Source organism: Astatotilapia calliptera, chromosome 19, assembly GCF_900246225.1.
Source record: "Astatotilapia calliptera chromosome 19, fAstCal1.2, whole genome shotgun sequence".
NCBI classification, from domain to species: Eukaryota; Metazoa; Chordata; class Actinopteri; order Cichliformes; family Cichlidae; genus Astatotilapia; species Astatotilapia calliptera.
In genome coordinates, this window is record NC_039320.1 from 20261553 (window position 1) to 20281169 (window position 19617).

Genomic DNA, 19617 nt, shown 5'->3' on the forward strand with positions numbered 1-19617 from the left:
CTTTGCCTTTGGCTGCACGCTTTTGATAAGTGTCAGTGTTGACATGAAGATGATGCTGTGTTTTTATAAGGGAAGGAAGGTTTTAATTTTATGCCTATGTGGGTGGCACTTCGTTGTCTGCTCTTTTCATTTTCTCCAGCTGTTATAATGTTGTTAGTTTACCAAAATATTTCTGGATAACATTTGTTTTCATAGTACTCTATTTGATATTTCCAACAATGCCAATATGCAATCGGTAATGCACACAATCATTGCATGATCTGTTATGTCGTTTACAGCCTGTGCCAGAACACCACCTCATGCTCACATTTCTATTAACAACCACAGCTGGGGTCATGTTTCCTTGAAGTTAAGTTGATTCCAGGAACTTTTCCTCTGATCTCTGCAGTCGGTGAAATGTACAGTACGGGTTTCCCTTCAGGCAGCACTACTTGCACATAGCCAAACACAACAAGGGATCCACTGGAGGAAGTGAAAGCATGTCACCATCAGAGCATGAGAAAATAGTCAGACAGGAACCTCAGCATGGCCTTCCTCTGATAGCCAGCCCACATAGAAACAATGTGTTTGGCTGCTTTTCAGTGGTTGTGGTCATCTCTTGGCTTTTACTTGCACTAGTTAGTCAGGTGTTATTTGTTCGGTCTCAGCTTGTGATACAAATAATGTTTTAAGGGTGTGACTCCTGCAGTAAAATTGAGAGAAATGGATCACATTACAGATTGTTCATTTTATGTTCAGGAAGGGATAATGTATTCATCCATCTTTGTATTATCACAATAACTCAAACTCAGTGAACAGAATAATTGAGAAACCCAACATAACCACTCATCTAAAAAATTCTTTTTTTTTAGTTTTATAATCAGCAGAACAGTGATACATGATACTGTACAAAAAGACAAGCTTACTGACACTGGATATTAAGTATTGATAAAATGGGTTCAACATGCTTCATAAATTCCTTACTTTTTTTACTTTGCTAAAGTGTGCTGTTCTCCAGACTTGGTGTCTAAGTGAATATATTTATTATGAGAGCAGTTTAAAGTTCATTTATTACAAGAGCTTCAGTATAGGTTTTCTCGTCCTTGATTGCTATTTCAATAACGCCAGCTCTTCGAACTTTCAGTAATTGTTTTAATATTCCAGGGAGCCACTCAGACAAGGTGGGAGTCAACAGCTGAATATGAAATTGATTTGAGAGGCTCAAAGGTGTCTGGCAGTTTGATTAAGATCTCTGTGTTGATGCCTTGACAATTTAGCTCCATGGCCTTGAGACAGCGGCTCTCTTTCACACATTTCAGTAGTTCAGTCACATTGCAATGTCATCGTATAGTGAAAAAGATACTTAGGCAAACAGTGCCACCCAATTAAATTTGCTGTAATTTTTCTCCCCTCTTCATGTGAACCAGGGATGATTAAGTATGCATTTGGTGTGCATTTCTCATGTGACATATAAATTTTTTTTCTGCGTTATTCTAATCCTGGAGTCAGTGTGATTACTTTGAAAGCAGCCTGACTAGAAAAGCCAGTGATTTGTCAGTGTATATGCAAGAATGTGTCAGTCAGAGCTGCTCAGGCTTGAGGGGTCGTACTCATTCATATACATGATTTTATTTTTATCATCGTTTGTGTTCTACACAGTATGCTGTGGGTGCAGAAATTTACAATCAATGAGCCTTGACATCAGTGGCTGCTTCAGTATATTGTAAAGCTACTGTTGGTGTATGTGTTTGGTGTCTTTTCAGCATGTTGCATTCTCCTGCTGTGACTGACTGTTCAGCTTTGAGTCAGAATACATTTTGTGAAAAGGATTTCTAGTCACATTTCATTGTGGAGCTTGGCATCTTCAGCCAAATAAAGAGACAGATCATGCTTAACATTTGATAGATTAGTAATTTATCAATCTTGAGCCAACCTTAATTTCTTTGTATTTGCATCTAAAATTCAAGTTTAATAAAAAAATCTTTTGAACATTGGCTCAATTTTAGTCCAGTCCTTGTAACTCCACTTAACACTGACCTGTGAACCATCCATCCATCCATCCATTCGCTTCCGCTTCTCCTTTTCAGGGTCGCGGGGGGCGCTGGAGCCTATGACCTGTGAACCATTCAAGCATAAAAAAGGCACCTAACTCAAGGGAAATGGACCAGTGTTGTGTTCACATAACAGAAAACTTGACCAATTTTGAACTGTATCTATTGCAAAATCACATTCGTTCACATTTCTTTGGTTAAATCTATTGAAAATGCCAATAACAACAAAGAATGTTTGCACTAACAAATTGATTCTGAAAGACCTGTTGACCTGTGTCTCAGCAGGGTGTGCATTGTGTCCTTAAACAAAATAAAAAAAGAGAAAGAGAAATGAAAGAGAACAGAAGAGGTGGCAGGCCTGAAAAACTATTTACAGCAGGTGAACAGGATTTTAAAAGTCATACCCTTGAGAAATAAGAAAAATATAACAAAGACCTGACCCAGGACTTGAGAAGATGCATGTGACGCTACATGGGGAAATAACGAAATTTATTAAATTAGAAACACAGAAGAGATTTTTATTGTTATGCAATGCTATCTGTAAAATATCTGCTTGGCTTCATTTTTCATCATGGCAGTGAGCCCAAACACACTGCCAATGCAGTAAGTGAGTACCTGGATAGAAAAACGCACAGTGGAACACTAAGTAATGCATTGACCTCCCCATTGACCCTGTTGACCTCCCCAGACTTCAACATTATCGACTCATTGTGGGATCATCTAGAGAGAGAACAGAACAAAAAGTAGCCAACATCCAAAAAGGAGCTTTGTCCGTCACGAGGTTCGGAGAACTATTCCTGAAGACTCCCTGAAGAAATTAAAAGAACACTTTCCTAAGACAGTTCAGGCTGCGTTGAAGGCATTTAAACCAAATACTGACTTTCAAATTCATTGCCATTGAATCTTTGCCCAATACACTGGATTTCAGTGTATGTTTCACATTTCAATATATCATTGCACCATTCCCATTTTCCAGCAGAGCACAGAGAAATGAAGAGTGGCTTAAGATTTTTGCACCGTATTAATCAAAATGCTGAAAAGATAAGGATAACCCACTTTTCCCCATTTTAAGATGGATATAAATTTGAAATTACATTTTTTTTAGAAAGGACATTTGAATTAATTCGGGGGGAAAAATGACATTCATTGATAATAGAAAATAAGGATTAATTCCTGCGCCATGATGAGTAGGCCATTTTCTACAATTTCTACTTGATAATTTTGAGGAGAGTAGTGGCTCTGTATTATAGCCTATCATCTGCCACCAGTGTAAGTAAAAGATAAATTATTCTCGCTGGGAAGTGAATGACCTTAGGTTCTGCATTTCTACCCTTCAGCACATTGGTTCATTACACCGAGCCTGTCGTCTGCTTTATGAAATTTTCTGCTTTCAAGAGCTCCTATTAGCCTTCACTGTGACACAAGACAGATGTGATCATTCTGTTCATCTGTAAATCATGGTTGTGATTCTTTATCTGATTGAAATTCTCAAAGAAAAGATGAGGAAGGTGTTGTAGGAAAGAAGAAGAAATGCTTGTCTTCATCTATCTGTCTGTTCCACCCGGGCCAGCAACTCAAGTATGAACTGCAGCTGTCTAAATGGATACACAAAACGTATCCAAAGATCTCTCATCTCATGGGAGTTTGCTTACTGGCCTGACATTCAGCCCTACCTTTATTTTCCATTTCCAGAAACAGGTGTGGAAAGTCTTTCAAAAAGTGAACCAGAACAACAGGGAAAATGGAACAGCATAGTCTTGGGGTTTTTTGTTTTTTTTAAAAGAAGTGTAGGGTAAAAAACTGGAGAGAATGCAGAGAAAGTGACCCACACACTTCCATCTCTCTGACATGACACAATGGAGGATATGAGAGAGCGGAAGCAGACCTTTGCTGCCTGGGTTAAAAAAGCAGCGCAGGACCAATTGTCCCTGAGAATGACACAGAGCTCCAAAATACAGTCTTTTAGTTTGAACATTTTGTCCAAACTAAAAGCCTTGACGCGCTACAGAAATCTGGTGGTCTTATTCTCAAATGCCAACCTACAGTTAAACACAGAAGTGCAATATAAACATATGTTCTGCAATGCTTGGATAACTGGAGGGGAAGCTGAGGACAGGAGTTTGAGTGAAGCCTTAGTCATATATACTAAACTACACATAAAATACCTGAAAGAATATGCTATCAACCAGCTGGCAATTAACTCTGATTTGTAGATACTAAAGTTACTGATTAAAAAATCCCCAGCACCTAATAAGCACTTTTAGATTATATTTTATTCATTTGTTTTTGGCGAGTTGTTTAAATGCCCCTCACCCCACCCCCACCGAGCTCATATTATGTCTTTCAATTAGTTTTAGTCAGCAGTGCAGAAGAAATACATCACATCAGTGCAGAGACCGGAGCTGTGTCCCACACTGTTTTCTGGTGACAGAAACAATATAGCCAAGACTTTATGTTTTTCAAAGTAGTGTAGTAAAAAATATGGCATTATGTTGTTAGAGCACAACAGAAATTTATAGCGCAGTTTACTGTATATAAGATTACTGCACACAGATTGGTATGAATAATAAAAAAGCCATGTTTACAGGGCGTATCTGTTCAGGGTTAGGCTGTGTCTTCTAATAGGAAATGTTTATCATGGTCTCTGTTGCTGTTGGCTCTAGAAGCGAAGTAATCATTGTTAATGGATCCCTTTGTTTCTGCCGCCTACAGAAAGGAAGCTCGTGACTTTTGCTTGACTAATATTCCACATGTGATGACCTGAGCTGTCCAATTTTCCTAATCAAAACTTGTCTGGGAATCATGTGCATGGGGTCTACAGGTTACACAGAAACCTCGTACTCTGAAATTTAATGTTGTTTTAATTATTGCTCCATTAGGCCTTACTCTTGTTTGGCTTTTGTTTCTACAGTGACGAACAAGAAACCATCCCATGTTTCAATCACAAAGGTGAAGCAGTTCCAAGGATCATCTGCCTTTGTAAAAAGGTCACAGTGGACAATTGACCAGCTACGGCAGGTCAACGGCATTGACCCCAACAAAGTATGTAATTTCCCTTCTCCTTTCCCAGTGAACACAAGTATTGCTAATTCAAAGCATGTTGCTATGTACTCCGTTCTCAATTTTCTTATAGTTACTTCTTGTTCCTTTTCCCTTACTACACACTCTCACTTCTTATTGGTGTCTCCCTTTCACTGCTGTTCCAAGGACTGTCCGGAGTTTGACCTGATGTTTGATACTGCTTTCGATCAGTGGGTTGCTGGTTCATCAGGGGAGAAGTGCACCTTTATCCAGATTCTCCACCACACCTGCCAGCGTTACAGCTCAGCACGGAAGCCAGAGTTTGTCAACTGTCAGTCCAAACTGCTAGGGGGTAAGACGAAAAAAAAAAAAACTTTTCAAAATCCACTGGCTCTACAGCGCCAGACTCGCTGCTATCATGCTGTGCTGTAAGCCAGTCTGAATCTAATTACGTATGATGACAAACAGCACCTGGTGTGTATGAAAATGCATGCTTATTCCTCGTACACAGCATCTGTTGGGCGCTCTGCTGATGTGAGGTCAAAGAGGATGTCCAACGAAATATATCAGTTGTGACTCAAAGCGTCTGGCACAGATCAGCTGGTTATACAGCACATATAAACACACACTAGAACACTAAATAATAATTTTCCCTATTTTAACACATTTTGCTGTGTGCCTGATGAAAATCATTGTTTTTGAATGATTTTTACCCTTTAAAATAACTCTGACACTGGTATTGAATCAGTGAGCAAACACTCAACTGAACACTAACCTCTGTTTTTTTTTTTGTTTTGTTTTTTTTAAAAAGTGTATTTCATGCCCAACTAACAAGCAAGGAGGTGCTGATCAAACGAGTCATTGCATAATCAGCTGCCAAATGTTTTCACCATACTTGGTAATTTCCCTGCCGTAAGAGGTTTGTTTACTGTAGGTGGGTTGTGGTGATGGTAACAATGCAGCATCCTGGGTGGCTTAATCAGATATTGATCTGTTTTTGCCTCCAAGTTTCATCTTTGAGAACTGCTCAGCCTATTGTATTATTCATAGAAATATTTATGAAAACGCATTCCCCAGCTGACCCATGTGTTGTGTCCTCCTGCACAACCCATAAAGAAATCTGCTACCGGAAATAGATATTTCTGAAAAACAGGACTTTTTGATTGTGAATCTTATGAAAAATCTATAAATAATAATGCCTGAGAGTTCCTGTGATTTGTGGTATTCCTTATGTACGTCGCCTCATGATATGAAAGGGCCAGTTTTGTGAATTTGTAGGTTAAAAGTTAAAAAGTGTTATCGGACATATAGTAGAATGTAGGGACTAATGACTGAAATATAAATTATGTGTATAATGACACTGTAGTTAATTGCAGATTTGTATTGTTCCCATTTTTCTTACTGTGCGTGGGAGCCCATCATCTATTCATTGATGACAAACCTGCCAGTTCTTCTCAGCATTGTTATATTGCCATGACTTTCCTCCTACTCTGAAATATATGCTCATATTTAGCTCTCTTCAAATGAACTTGGGATGTACTTTGTATGTGTAGGTGGGAAGGTAGTGGTGTACCAAAGAGCATTAACCCAGGGTTCATAGAGTAGGATGCATTATGTACTGCAAATGTTGTATATCAAATACATGCCTGCGGTGTTTTAGAAAATTACAATGCACTGTAGCATTGATTTTACCATACAAAGTTTAATAAATCTGAGGAGTGTAGCTCTGATATAAATAGTATAGTATTCATGATATAAATACTTGTAATAAAGTTTTATTTCAAATACAGTTTTGTACATGCCAAACTGGTAGTTGTAAAAGAAGCTACTGACCATGAAGCAATCTGATATGTAACCATCATCTGTAGAGGAAGCTTTAGCGTGATGGATCAAAAACTTCACCATAACAGAATGAACAAAGAGGATACTGCCAGTCCTGTCCACTCCAGTTTAAGTCTCACACCAGTGCAAAACAAAAATCATGACGCTGCTCAGGTGTGGGACCATAACTGTGGGAGACTAACTACAGCAATACCTGAGATGGCAGAGTCCTATAAAGACAAAGGTAGAAATGTGAGGCAGATAATTCCAGTGTTGCTAGTAGTTAGTAGCAATCAAGCTCCAAAGCAGTGCATATGCAAATATATTGATTTGCATTCCTGCAGATGGTGTGATGTGCTGTCATTAAAGATGGCAAAGGTAAAGCATGATATTAATGCACAGTAAAAAGTGTTTTCTCATGCATACCCCAAATGTAAAAGGTAATGTCAGGTTGCATTTGAGCATTGTTTAACATCTTCTTGATGATGATTACATGACACTACAAAAGTTCATTGAAAGTAACAAACGGATGTAAATACTGCTTATCCATGCAGTGCCTTTTAACACAACCATCATTTCAAATGATGTTTAGTCTGATAATGTTGTAGTGACGAATTAAAGTGATTGAAAGATTTCATATCATGATTCATTTACATTTGCATTTTTTTTATTTGTTATTTAGATCTTGAGCAACTTTGAACCTTAGCCTGTATGTATATTTATATTTTTGTTAGATGTTTTATATTCTTTTTTCGTTTCTTCCTATCTTTTTTAAAAGCCTTCTCTCAGAACATTACGGTTCAGATGCATGGGCATATGTTTTTGATCCTTGATGAGGCATGTAATCAGTGCAGAAATAAAAGCAGCCAGTGTGCTAATTGAGTTGTTATCAGTGCCGAGTTGGGCTGTTGCCCACATTGTTATACGATGTTGGACTCCAATTCCCACCTGTCTAACTGGCATGTATTCGTGAGTTGATTCTGAATTAATTTTGCTTCTCCTGTTTTTCCACTTAATGTTTAATGATTTCCCTTAATGAGAAATGATGGGTTAAGACTTTTCTAGAGAGACGCGAACACCTGGTGCCATTATGTGCAATTTCTAAGAATGTTTTCACCTCAAAAACCAAGCATATTTTCATGAGAATGAATGGAAATCTTTTGCAGTTAGCCTAATGCAGTTTCGGCGTCAGTGTTTCTTCAACATTTGCAGAGTTCAAACCTAATGCTTCCTCTAACATGACCTTTGCAACTCGAACAGTGTTAGGTATTCATGCATAAAAAGGTTCAGTGTCAGAGCTGTTGTGTTGCACAGGGTGAACATGCAAGTTCCATACAGAAGAGCTTTAGCCATTCATCTGAAACTGTTCACAGAGATGCATGAAACTGTCAGTGTTTCTTTGTCTTTTGTTTGCCCTGTGTCAGTATTTTATGACTGAGCCATGATTTACACAAACAGTTTTTCCTCGAAAAAACCAGACTGACAGTAATTTGAATTTTTACGCCTTAATTGTAGCCGGGGGCACTGAATTTTTCCAGCTTGGGCTGCTAATAATTATGAAGTACAAATGTTTGTGTGTCATTAGTTTAGGCAAATTTGTGTTAGTCTATAATTGTGACTTGGACAAACATCAGACCACATTTTATGGCTCATTAATGATCAGTGCTGAAAATATTTGTAATTCCAAAGTGTTTCCAAACCTTTTCGTTAAACTTTATTTCTTCAACACTAAATACATTTTATACAGGATTAATTGTGTGACCCATTTATACATAACCAAACTCTAACTGCATTAGTTTATTAAAAAAAGAACTGAACACTTGTGTGCTTAACACAATAATCCAGTCCCTCTCATCCAATTCCAACCTGCGTGTTTTAACAAAGCTGATCATGACTTTTGATATTCTCTTGTCACAGAAGGCCAAGATGTAGGTTCAGTCATTTTCCGTTGCAAGGTCTTTTTGAACAGGAGGAGGAAAGAATTTGTTTCACATCAAGGTCATCTGCTAAGACGAGGTAAGCGCTAAATTAAAAGTCCCGCCCCCTTATAGTTGAATAACTTGCTCCACCCAATTCTAGATATGACCTAGACCTCAGAAAAGATATAATAATAATAATAATAATAATAATAATGGATACTTTATTGATCCCCATGGGGAAATTACTTGTTTTTCTCTGCATTTGACCCATTCACTCAGTGAAGCAGTGGGCAGCCCACTAAGCAGGCGCCCGGGGAGCAGTGTGTAGGGACGGTACCTTGCTCAGGGGTACCTCAGGGTAGCCGTTAAGTGGATTCGAACCGCCGACCTTCCGATCATGGGGCGACCACTTTACCTACTGAGCTATCCCTGCCCCCATCTTCTATTAATCAGTGATGAGTTCCACTTATCACCAGGCTTGAGGAACTACAGTATCTTGTCTTCCTCCCATCACTTCCAACCGGTCATGGCTGATGGCTGCTCAGGAAGGAGCAGGAGGTTTCATGAAGTGGGGAGTTTTTCCTTCCCACCATTGCCAAGTGATTGATCAAAAGGGGGTCGTTACCTTACCATATAAAGGCTCCTGTTGGTCTCCTTGGTCTCATGTCGACACAATAGGAGTGTGTTTTCATTTTCTTGCTAATAACTGAACAAATGGGCACAAATTGAAGTAAAAGCCAGCAACGCAGTCTCTTAGTAAGGTGCTGCACCACTAGATGAGTAAAGTGATTCAGCATGTTTTTACAAGTCTTACAATTCTGTCCAATTTTTTTGTAATGGTGGAGATACAATTTAAGGCTTGTGGTTTTAATTTACCATATGTACAGTGTAAGTATTGATTAATGTGATAGAAAACATTTTCATGCTCATTAAACCGCACAGTTTTACATTTAAAAACACACCCAGTCAGGAAAGAGATGTGTTGATTTGCAAAAACTATTCCCTCCTAGGGGAGGGTTATTGGAAGTTGGGCCTAACCACGCCAGCAAATTGCTTCTTAAAGCACAGCAGTGCTACTAAATTAACTCAAGAGTCAAGGATTCAGTTTTTTCTGTAATTTATCATCCCTCTGCTGTAGTTACACTTTGAAATCTGACCACAATAAATTGTTCATTCAGACAGGAATGAACAAACTTGTAACTCGTACTTGCTATTTTTTTCCCTGAAAGCCGTACAGAGAGCCATGTTTTATACATTTCAAGTGAGTACAAGGACATTGCTTTCAGTGGCATGTGTCCCTGTATGGAGATGTACATTGCTGGAAGGGATTTTGAGTTTATATCCAAAGGTTATATGAGTTATGTTCGCTGTCCTTGGCCCCTCTAACAAACTGTGTACATGGTCACTAATGAAATCTGTGCAGAGGTGCAGTATGTGTATTTAAAAAATCATTACAAAATGTTGGCTTTTTTAAATTTGTTTGAAATAGTTTTTCTTTGAAACAGGGCTCACTGATGAGGTGATATACTTGAACAGCATATAGAAAACATGAGCTTTTGGAAGTTGAACAAAATATTAACATTTTTTATGAAAAAAGAAAGGTGACCCCCTGGCCTCAGCCCCTTTACCAGAAAACGCCTTGCAGGTGTTATTGCCTGCAAGGTGTTTTCTGGTAAAGGGGTTCTTTAACTTTCAATTGATAAAACTTTGATAGTGCTGATAATGAAATGTTTGAAGCGTTCCTTGCATACACTGCCCACAACATTGCAGTCTGAGCATTTGTGTAAGCCATTCTATAACACATTTCATCTTTTCATAGTCTTAATGATGTATTAATAACTCACTGCCATAATTTGATTCAGTGAAGTAATCCCAAACCCTGATACTTGAGTTGGTATGAGGTTCTGCTGAAAAGTTGTCTTTGGTCAGCTCCAAGCTGTGACCAGTATATTTAAATTAAAGGTCCTTGCCTGCACTTGTAATTTTATTCAGACTTTCGTTTTAGACTACAAAGACTTTTCCCTTGCAGATCTCGTAATGAAATTTGGGAGTTCTTTAGAGACAAGTAGTCTGTTTTTTGGCATACACAGCCCCTTTTTGCCTTAGAGATTCCTTTAGATCACAGTATGATGACACCAGTCACGTTGGTAGCAAAGATAACAGCACACTCTGGATGTCAAAGGTTGAAATAAGACATGTTCCCTAGGTTGGTCCCTATTGAGATACTAATCTTTTGCCCTTAATCTTAAAACCCTTGGATTGAAGGATTTGGTTGTGATAAATGGCAGTGGTTTCGTCAATTTTCCCGTTTGTTTGTTTTTTGTAATCACTTAAATGATAAAAATGTAAAATCTCAGATTACAGTGTTTTGTTGGAGAATGTCAGAAAAGCCAACAGTTTTCATATGATGTATTTCTTTTCTTCAAGAGTGTAAATAACAATCTGGGGTTCAAAGGTAGCACAATGACAAAGTGCTTCTTCCCTAATTGTTTCCTCAGTATAGTCTCCACTCCTGTGAAGCATATTACAAATTAGCATTTAAGCTTAGTAAAGACTGTAATCATGGAAATTATGGCTGGTAATGCATTGTGTGATGCTAACATTAATCTGCTGATTAATGCTGCTGCGAGTAGGCAGTTCATGAATACCTAGTAGCTATTTTTCTGTCAGTGCTGGCGCAGCTCTGTGTTACATTTAGGATTTAGTACTTTGCTGAAGACTTTTTAAACAGCTTAACTGTGACTAACCTAAAGGCCAACTGTTCAAAGGTCTGTCCTTTGCCTTCATGAAAACAAGTTGTGGCATCATTCAGGGTTCACGTCCCAGAATTAATGCACACATCTGTAGGATGCATACATACTGGTAATAAGATCATTTTTTAAACTCATGGACTTGAAAATTAGGAGAACGTAATTGAGTTTACGTAGGTTGAAATAAATATTGTGTGACTCTAAACAACTTAAGGTTCTGAATTCTGGAGAATAAATAAAAAGCAGAAAATTTTGGAACTTGAAATAAAGTGATGTTATTTGATATGCAGGGTATCCAGTATGTATTTTATTGTAAGTAAGTGCTGCCTGAGGCGGGTGGGAAGTCGGGTACAGATACTTAAAGGAGCTGGAGGGAGTGAGTATGCTTGATTAAATGGAGATTTGGGGGTGAAAATTTAATAGAAGAAAGTAATTTGACCATGGGGAAAAGGTGCAGGATGAATGTGTGGAACAGTGATTGGATTAAAAAAGAAACTGGATAACTGGCTATAGAGAAATAATAAGTGTACATCTGGAGCCAAGGGGATGTGCCCTTCTTGTTTGAACCTCAGCTATATTTTCATTATGTTGCAGTGGGTAATGTCAAGATTTGCATTAATTAAACTGCAGCGGGGGGGTTGGTTATCTTGGAGTAGGAGCAGCATAGCTGTGCCTTTAGGCTCCTAGGAAGTCTGTTTTATGATTTTAATCCATCATTTTGTACATCATTCTTTTGTGTCTAAATCATTTGGTATGAGGGCTTTACCTGCCATGCTCATTTTCTACACAACAAATGTAACCTTTGGGGAAAACATTGACAGGTATTAAGACATTGTTTGACTGATCCACATATAGAAGAATGTAAAGTATTTAATTTTTGGAGCATTTTTCTATTTCTTGGAAGCTTTACTTACTCTGTTTAAAGCTTCTTTTGGCCTTTATAATGTATTTAGCTCTTTGATTTAGTTCTCTCCACTGGTACACACACACACACACACACACACACACACACACACACACACACACATCCGCAATACTCTTTTTAATCCAAAAAAATAAATTGAAAGGTGTCCTTTTATCACAAAAACATTAAAATTGTTAATACATTCAGTTTAAGATAAACTATTATCAGAAAATTGCAGTTACAATAGAAAAATGCATTTTATACTCATAGCATCCTTCACACACATCCTTGTTTACCTTGTTTTACCTTTTTGCTTTAATTTTTAAAAACAGGAGTATAGGATAATATTGGTATCGGAGTTAGTTTTTTGTATTATCAAAATGGTTGTATTTGTATTTTTTAGTTGTTCTCATTTTTTTCTCAGTCTAATTCCAGGTACTTTCTACAAAGGGTTTGCTCATTTCAGTTTGAAGATGTTTCACCTTAGTTTAGTTTCAGTGCTACTTTGAATGTTTTGTGGTATTTTTAGATTTGGGCAAATTTAAGAAGTTTAGAATGAATGCTGTATTACAATACAAATGTAAAACATTTTGAAGATTCAGTCATGAACATCCCTAATGCCAAGGATCTTCTTCAAGCAGGTGTGATGCAAACATGACCAAATTAACAGAGTAAAACTGAAGGTATTTGCTGTTTTTATTCTTATTTTAATGTTGTGAGTACACAGTATTGTTTAAGTTTTTGTTAATCTGCTTTTTACTTTTCTTTGAATTAGTGAAAAATTTTTTTTCACATATTACTTTGTTTTGGTAATTGTGATTAACACAATAGAAAAATGCAAAGAAGCTCTATGCAAGATGAAAATGGGCTATTCTGTACTTCAGAGTCAAAATGCTGGTGATAGAGGTGAAACTGAGCATTAAGCATTGGCTGCACTTACCAACATCCTTGACAGTACATTTTATATTTGCATGAATAACACCAGCCTCATTCATAATATCTCATTGGAGCTGTTATGCGCACGCTAATGCGTAACAAATGACTGCAAAACATTCTCTCCCCTAAATCACCCGCACACACATTATACCCTACAGCTTTATTCTAACAGACTGACAGCCTGAAATATTAAAAGCACTCCAGCATGGATCTTTTGTGTCCAATCTTATCAATCCCATGTATTGTAATAGTAAATGTGACTTGGCTGTCAGCATCTTGTGAAGTGTATCTGACATGCTCTTGTTGATAACTATCAGGTTATTTTCTTTGCCTCACAGCAGCGCAGGCTGTAATCTGCTGCTTACAGACAAAGTGGAAAAGGAAGGGTTGACTTTGAATTATCCCACCACCCCACACCCCACTTCCTTGTTATGTTTGCCTTTGCTTGTAGTTTTTATTTTTCTAGAATATTTTGCCAGCAAACAGCTTGCCTTTTTTAGCCTCCATTGTTTGAGAAACCCTGGCTGATCATGTTGATTTCTGTGAGTAAAATAACCAAATGCCTTTGACATTGTCGAGACAGGCGCGTCATGGGTTTAGCAGATTCAGCGCTGTCACAGATTGACAAATCTTTACAAAAAGCTCCTCTTTAAGATTTACTAGTGCGACATCAGTGTCATAATAGGAGATACTTTAAACTTCAGCTTGAATTAAAACCCATATAAGTTATCTTTTTTGATAACAGTGGCTGATCAGCTTCCACTTCAAGTGCAGACACTAGGCTCAGAGCAGCACAACGATGGCACCACATAACATAATCTACTCCTACACATTTCATTTGGCTTCTGATACTGCACCTCCTATCAAAAACCCTCCAGAATGTCTCCACCCTGTCTTTTATCTGAGTACTTTCTACAGCCTGTGTTGCAGCCTGCAACACATCTCTGGGAACAGAGGAAAAAAAGGGACGTGATATTGGTGGGGAGACAAATAAATAGATATATTTATTGAGTCTGCATGGTGTTGGGTGGTTGCGAGTGTTGGGGTTATATTGAGGATGAAGGGAGTATTAGTCCCAGGGCTTCCCTGGAGGAGGAGAGGATTAAGAAGAATCTGTCTGAAGGTGAAAAGGTCTCATCCTTTCTAGTGAAGAGAATATATTTCCTAGGAGAAAGTATATTTTCAGCAAAGTTTTTTTTTAACTTAAAAAAAAAAAGGAAATCAAATGGGGAGTGCATGATAATGACAAAGTGTAGAAATGCACTCTGGCAGTGGACAGAATTTAAAATGTAGACATTATACTAAATAGAAAAAGAAGAGGTATGCGGCTCTTTTCTTCCAAGGTCCAGATGTGTTTGCCACATTGACTGTGCTTCATTTACTGTAATTTAAAGAAAATTGAAGGGAAAACTTGTGTGTGTTTCCATTTCATTTAGTGTGCACACGAATGGGTGTAAACATCTATACTCACATCCATCTGTGTGCTGCAGTACTGATACATCTCTACATAAATTGCTTTGACTGTCAAGTTAACTTCTTTTGAAGGAGCACCAGCTGGCCTCACTGTCTGCTTTTGGGCTCTCATATAATCACTGAAGTAGGTGACTACCTGCCTTGATGCCAGAGGATGTACACTACCTATATTGCACTTTCCTGTGAAAAAGATAGAATCAGGCTTATCAGAGCCTAATTACATTCAGTACTTCCAAGCTTTACTCTGTGCTGTTGGCTCAACCTGATTATATGCATATTTTTTTAATATTATATATTATCATTTTATATCTGTTTTTAATTAAGTTCACTCACCTGACCTTTTTGATGGTTGCTAACAGATCAATGCCCAAAAAAGACAGAATGATCCAAAGTTGTGTTATATGTTATGCTACAGTAAAGCTGCCTTTATTGTCGTTTCCTATTTTCTTATTGTTCAATGATGTTTGGTAGTGGACTGTCTCACCACAGAGTGGAAAGTTCCATTTTAACTCCAGGAGAATTGGGACAAAGCAGTATGAGGTGAAAATGTTAAAAAAAAAAGTGCAGACATTTCCCTTAAATTACATCAGTATAAAATGACAAATTATATAGCAGTGCAACTGTTCCACAAAAAGAAAACAGCAGGAAGATTGCTGTTCCCAGTCTAGTTGTTATAGTAGTGCATAATGGCAGCACTCCCAATGTGTGGTAGATTAATGTCTTGTCAGAGGAAACATCCGCAGGGCTGCCACAGCTATCTGAAGATGTGCTCTGTGTCTTATATCCACTACGGGTCTCCGGGGTAGCCCATGCCGCCGAGCACATATCTGTTCGTTATTATATTGTAGTTTAGGGGGGGGAAAAAAGGCAGCGCAATCACAAAGCTGTCCACGAAAGTTTCAAATTGAAGAAAAGTAGTGCTGAATGTCCCCAAGAATAACCCGCTTTTCCTGAAGGAAACATTACATTCGGAGTTACTTGTGTTGCAGTTGCATTCTTTCAAGTTGGGGAAAGGTTAATTTCCCTTGATCCTACCTTGAAGTAAATCAGCTTTGAAGAAAATTCATTAGGCACCTTCCCACACTGCACCTGTTTGAAGCCATTTTGTTTTTCATGGTTTTGTCTTCCACAATTAACACTGAGGCTTAGGGTCACTGATTGCACAGCCCTGAGCTGATGTCGCCAGTTCTTTCATGACAGCTAATCTGTTTACATTATTTTTTCTTCTCTTTTCCCCTTGTCTTTTCACTCCTTTTTTGTTGTTGTTGTTGCATTTGCTTGTCTTTTTCCTCCCTTGCCTACGTCTTGGCTTGCTTCTTCTCTCCTACCCTTATCTGCAGGTAACAGTATACTACACTCAGCTGCAGACAGTGTGACGAGTGCTGTACAGAAGGCCAGCCAGGCTCTGAACGAGCGTGGTGAGCGATTAGGCCGGGCTGAGGAGAGGACTGCAGACATGATGAACAGTGCTGAACAGTTTGCTGTCACTGCACACAAGGTGAGTCCATTTGTTACTAAGATGCATTACAATATGTAACCGCAAGGTGGGATTACTATTTTAATGTAGTACGCTGGAATTCTGACTTTGAGATGTTGCAGAATTACCAGTCATTATTGATGAAGATGAAACCTTTTCCAAAACCTGAGCATGTCTGCTCTGTGAAGATAATCATTTTTTCCCCCCTTCACTGACTCCATTTCATAGTTCTCTATAGGGTGTTCCCTCACTCTGCCTCAATCCCACATCTCTTCGTCGTCAGGAAAACTAATTGCATGCTGTTTAATGAGGCTATTAGTGCATGATCTTTTATTTTTATTACTTCAAAACAAGAGCAAATATTGTATTGCTTTGTAACGAGCACACCTGATTGTGATCATCATATATCTAACAACATCGTAAATCAGACGCCTCGGGTTTGCAGCTTGCTGTTCAACAACACCATTCACTGACAGGCATATGATTTCTGGCCATGGTGGGATATCATTGACTTTAATAGTAAAGCCATCTGCTACCTTTTGAAGTTGAATGATGCATTGCGCCTTGTAAGCCACGGTGAGATAATTGAAAGACATTTGAAGAGTATTGCATGGCCCTCTCACAGCTAAAAGACGTGTTTCCCTGCTGTGAGAAATTACAAAAACTGTAATAACCACAGGGGAAAAGCAGGGAAATAGCTTTGGTGGTTTTAGAGCATGACTGCACAACCCCCACGAAGAATTTTTCATTTTTGTTTCCCATTTCACTTGATGCCATGAGCATCGAGTAAAATGTGTTATGAAATATGTTTGAAATATGACATGTTTCAAACTTGTCATTTGTCTTGCACGTTATCAAGATTCATGCCGTTGCCTGCCTGAAATCCTCAGTTGAAAGCGCTTTGGTAACCTTAGAGACGGATAAAAAGTCTTGTCTTATTCTGTTTGAGGATGACTTTGAGAATGGATTGGCTGGCTGGAATGTGAAGGATTTGGGTTTTTTCTTCCTACATTTTAACATTAAGCATCTGTACTGCTGCGAGTAGGTCACCTTGACTCTTCGTCTGAGTCCACTTCTGCAATCCCTTGTTGACAGCTACATAGCTGCACTCTTCAGCTTTAATCCGAACCCCTCATTTTTGTGTGCTACTTTACTGCCCCCACTTGATGGATGTGTAGAATTCTCCTCATTATTTAGCACCAACCTGTAGTCTTTCTGTGTGTGCGTCTTCCACACTTTTCTTGCATTCTCTCACTTTATTGTCTTTCAACCCTACCCAAATGTTTCTACAGCTTGCCATGAAGCACAAGTGTTAGACCACTGCCAAAACCAACTGGGCTAAGGGAGGGTCAGCAATCGCCAGTTGCTGTACAGGAGAAGGATTCCAGATTTTATTCTTTGTAAAAGTTTCAATATGATTAAAATTTGTTAACAATGTTAACATTTTAATGTTTTGGGTTACTGTACTCCGGTGCTTCTCGTTCCTAAAGACGGATCGTGCAGGGGACCGAAGAGAGGTAAACAAAACTGCTTGACACTGTCAACTGAATGTTTCATGCTTCTGTTTGCCAAAAAAAAGTTACAAGCCACAGCTATGACTCTACTTGATAATGACAGTCACTCAAGACACTTCCTCTTTTCGTTCGCTCACACACAAATGAGAGCGTACACGTGTTGCCAAATCATCATCGGCAATTACTCCCTCCTAAGGAACAGCTTGGCTCCCATTTATACTGGTTATTTATGAGAGCTGCGGTAATTATGAAGTCTTAATTTATGAGTGAGGGTGCCCTCTGATTGCTCGGCTTTGGATTGGCTGCCAGTATATAACATATAAATAAGACACATATGTAAAAATAGCCTAGATTTGATGCCTAAGTTGTATTTTAATAGATATTTGTGGGAGTGGGAAGTCGAATGAAAGGGATGATCACATTTCTGTTTGACATTTAATGTTTCCTTTTCTGCTCTGATTTCTGGACATTAAACTCGGACCATAATTTCAAAATCTATCAAAACAGTATTAGTTAAAAAAAAGTTTAAGATATGATTTCATAAACTGCTGATGAGACTGAGTGATGAGTGGTTTGGGTGACAAGATATAAAAATGTTGAAATATTTTTCCCTCTTGTTATGTGTCCGTCATTGAAAAACAACCTAAACTACATGGAATAGATTTTGGGAAGTGTACTTGAAGATTTCATTTAAAGAATAAGCTTTTAAAGTATATGAATTACTCTGTCTAATACTTTATGTTAACAGGGGTAATTCAGTAAGCCAGCTTCTGCACTGTAAAAAGCAACATGTAATTCTTCTTCTACTATTATCTCGGTGTCTGTAGAGCTAATTTGTCCCTGAACATGGGGATGCTTTGAAACTGATCCTGGCTGTATTTCAACTCTAAACTCTTCAGTAGTCATACCTTGTGCTTATTGTGTAACTTGGGTTGGTCATTATAATATGTATGCTGATAAAGGAGAAAATGTCTTCAATAACAGCAGTGGCGTGTGGTAGTTTTCTTCTTTTAGTTTTTTCTTTTTCGTTTGTTTCTTTTTTTGTTGTTGTTGTTCAATCCGCTCACTGTTCGTAACGTTGGCTTCTTTGATGGCAGGACACCGCCCTCACGCTTGAGATGTATTTGATTCTTTTATATTTTCAGTTTTGTAATTCATGATGTTACAATGCACTGACGAACCTTATCTTGCAGAACACAGAGTTCACTAATGAAATGTTCCGGTTGCCTAACACTTGTGTGCTTTTATTCCTCTAACACTTTTGATGTTACTTGTTTTAATAAAAAAATAGATATAAAGACAAATTTATATTATTCTGTGTCCTTTTTATAGCCAACTCGAGCAGTTCAGTCAAACAGTGGAATCAAAGTCCATGATTTTATGGACTGCTGTTTACCGTTTTGGATTTAGCTCACATTGTTGTTTCCGGCTTATAAACAGAACACTGCTACAAAGTTTAGTGTCTCAGAGGTCTTTATGCCATTTTCGCTGATGTTCACAGTTCCACCTCATCTTTCATCATCTATAATACTGTAAGATATGAAATAAAGTCCACTCCACAATCACAGTAAAATGCTTCCTTTTTTCCTTTTGTGGCCTCTTTTTATGTCTCTCACCTCAGTCTGCTGAGGTTAAACTCCAAACCCTATAAGCACATTGCAAGCACTGAAGAAAAAAAATGCATATTTTTATATTGTCTTTGCATTATATTTACTTAAATATAGACTTTAAGTCAAACTATTGCATTCTGTAACAACCCACCTCTTTGGAAA

General features: G+C 38.1%; 1 protein-coding gene across 1 annotated transcript in view; it reads left to right on the forward strand.

The window, feature by feature from the left end:
- Nucleotides 1-19412, forward strand: part of stxbp6 (syntaxin binding protein 6 (amisyn)) — a 66316-nt gene extending 46904 nt beyond the window's left edge. The window contains exons 3-6 of the mRNA XM_026151295.1: nt 4942-5072; nt 5238-5403; nt 16195-16352; nt 17624-19412. Of these exons, the coding sequence (XP_026007080.1) occupies nt 4942-5072; nt 5238-5403; nt 16195-16352; nt 17624-17647 (479 nt within the window). The 3' untranslated portion in view covers nt 17648-19412. The remainder of the gene's footprint in view (nt 1-4941; nt 5073-5237; nt 5404-16194; nt 16353-17623) is intronic.
- The last annotated feature ends 205 nt before the right edge of the window (nt 19413-19617 follow it).